General features: G+C 36.0%; 1 protein-coding gene across 1 annotated transcript in view; it reads left to right on the plus strand.

The window, feature by feature from the left end:
* LOC107089584 (arf-GAP with SH3 domain, ANK repeat and PH domain-containing protein 2-like) overlaps window positions 1–2,197 on the plus strand; it is a 77,322-nt gene that overhangs the window by 28,606 nt on the left and 46,519 nt on the right. The window contains exons 5-6 of the mRNA XM_015382468.1: window positions 1,239–1,288; window positions 1,500–1,629. Of these exons, the coding sequence (XP_015237954.1) occupies window positions 1,239–1,288; window positions 1,500–1,629 (180 nt within the window). The remainder of the gene's footprint in view (window positions 1–1,238; window positions 1,289–1,499; window positions 1,630–2,197) is intronic.

Consider the following 2,197-nt stretch of genomic DNA (forward strand, 5'->3'; position numbering starts at 1 on the left):
TTCTTCTTAAGTTTATATTATTTTTAGAAGATGTATGCGTACAACGTTCCCCAACTCTCCCCACTCCCCACCCCCCATTGCGATCATTGCACTTGCCCGGCGGGCAAATGCAATGATCGCAAAAAAAATTTGTCGGTGATTTTTTTCAGGGATTTTAAAGTAATTTTGAATGATAAATAAAAAAATTTTTGCGTTCATTGCATTTGCCCGCCGGGCAAGTGCAATGAACGCAAAAAAACAATTGTCTGTGATTTTGTCTGTGATTTTAAAGTAATTTTGAGCGATAATTTATTTTATTTTTTTTGCGATCATTGCACTTGCCCGGCGGGCAAGTGCGATGATCGCAAAAAAAATTTGTCTGTGATTTTTTCAGGGATTTTAAAGTAATTTTGAATGATAACATTTTTTTTTTTGCGATCATTGCATTTGCCCGCCGGGCAAGTGCGATGATCGCAAAAAAAAATTGTCAGTGATTTTGTCGGTGATTTTAAAGTCATTTTGAGTGCTATTTTTTTTTTTTTTTTGCAATCATTGCACTTGCCCGGCGGGCAAATGCAATGATCGCAAAAAAAATATGTCTGTGATTTTTTCAGGGATTTTAAAGTAATTTTGAATGATAAATAAAAAAAAATTTGCGATCATTGCATTTGCCCGCCGGGCAAGTGCAATGATCGCAAAAAAAATTGTCAGTGATTTTGTTTGTAATTTAAAGTAATTTTGAATGATAAATAATTTTTTTTGCGATCACTGCATTTGCCCGCCAGGCAAGTGCAAAGATCGCAAAAAAAAATTGTCGGTGATTTTAAAGTAATTTTGAATGATAAATCTTTTTTTTTTGCGATCGTTGCATTTGCCCGCCGGGCAAGTGCAATGATCGCAAAAAAAAATTGTCAGTGATTTTGTTTTGCGATGGTTAACATCGAGCCCAGAAAAGTATTTTCAAACAGTCTTCATCATTAAAAGTGCAGCCAAGGTCTCTCTGCCAGACAATAATCACTGTTTTTTGTCATCTCTTTTATTTCTGGTTTAATGGAACATCTAAAATAGAGAATTTGATTTTAAACATTTGTATTAAGAAGATTATTTTAAATAGAAGGCGGAACAGTTTGTCATCATTAAGCATTAGCTCATTTTACCGTAAATGACCTTTAAAATGAACCGTCAAAGTCCTTTCTGAGTTGGTTTGTTGCTATAAATGTCATCCACCAAGAATTAATGACGTCTTTGCTTCTTTTCAGGACCTGAAGAAGTCATTCGATAAATCCTGGAAGGATTACGAGACCAAACTGTAAGAATATTAATATTACTTTCAAATTGGTGCAGATTCAGTAAAGGGTAAAGAGGCGGATAATGAGGAAAGTGATCAATTATATTTAAGGAACTTTTTTTTTTTTTTTGTCCTGTTTAAGCAACAGTTTGAGTCATATATTAGAAATGTTAAATACTTTCAGATTGGTGTGATTTTCTGTATTTATTACCACATCTTGAACTTGTTGCAGAGCAAAGATTGAGAAAGAGAAACGAGAACACGCCAAGCAGCACGGCATGATTCGGACGGAGTTCAGCGGAGGAGAAATCGCAGAGGATATGGAGAAAGAAAGACGAACTTTCCAGCTTCAGATGTGTGAGGTTAGTGATACATGAAATATCGTGACGACACAAGCAGTGAGCCGAGGGCTGGACTGCTGGGTGAACTGGTCTGGTTTTAGTGGTTTTTGGGGGAACCATGTGGAAGTGAAATGATGTGAACCGCTTTGAGAAAGTCTCAGCAGATTAGTTTTCTCAAACTGGACAAACAGACCTGGTCTGAGTCATCACTGCTTTCATGTAATTATTCATTTTAATTCACTCAGACTTACTTTTGATGTTTGGAAGTGATCTTTATAAACAGTTTTTTTCTTCTTTGAACTATCAGAATGAAACAGAAACTATATGTCTGGGTTTTTTTTTTATTTGTAGTGATAGTTACCTTCTTGCATAAATTGATTAGTGCAAACAAAACAATCCACTGGACTTTGTGTCCAAGTTTGAAGACGTTACGCTTCGCATTCATCAAACCTGCGGAGACCTAAACTAGACGTTTGTCAAATTAGCAAGGAAATCCAAAAGACGCAGCAGAACATAACGGTGTGCAGATGGAACGCACAAATATCGCCATCCCATATGTTGCTAAATCTGAAAAACTGAAGAGGATTTT

The sequence above is a fragment of the Cyprinodon variegatus genome, unplaced genomic scaffold (assembly GCF_000732505.1).
Source record: "Cyprinodon variegatus isolate N-32 unplaced genomic scaffold, C_variegatus-1.0 Scaffold257, whole genome shotgun sequence".
NCBI classification, from domain to species: Eukaryota; Metazoa; Chordata; class Actinopteri; order Cyprinodontiformes; family Cyprinodontidae; genus Cyprinodon; species Cyprinodon variegatus.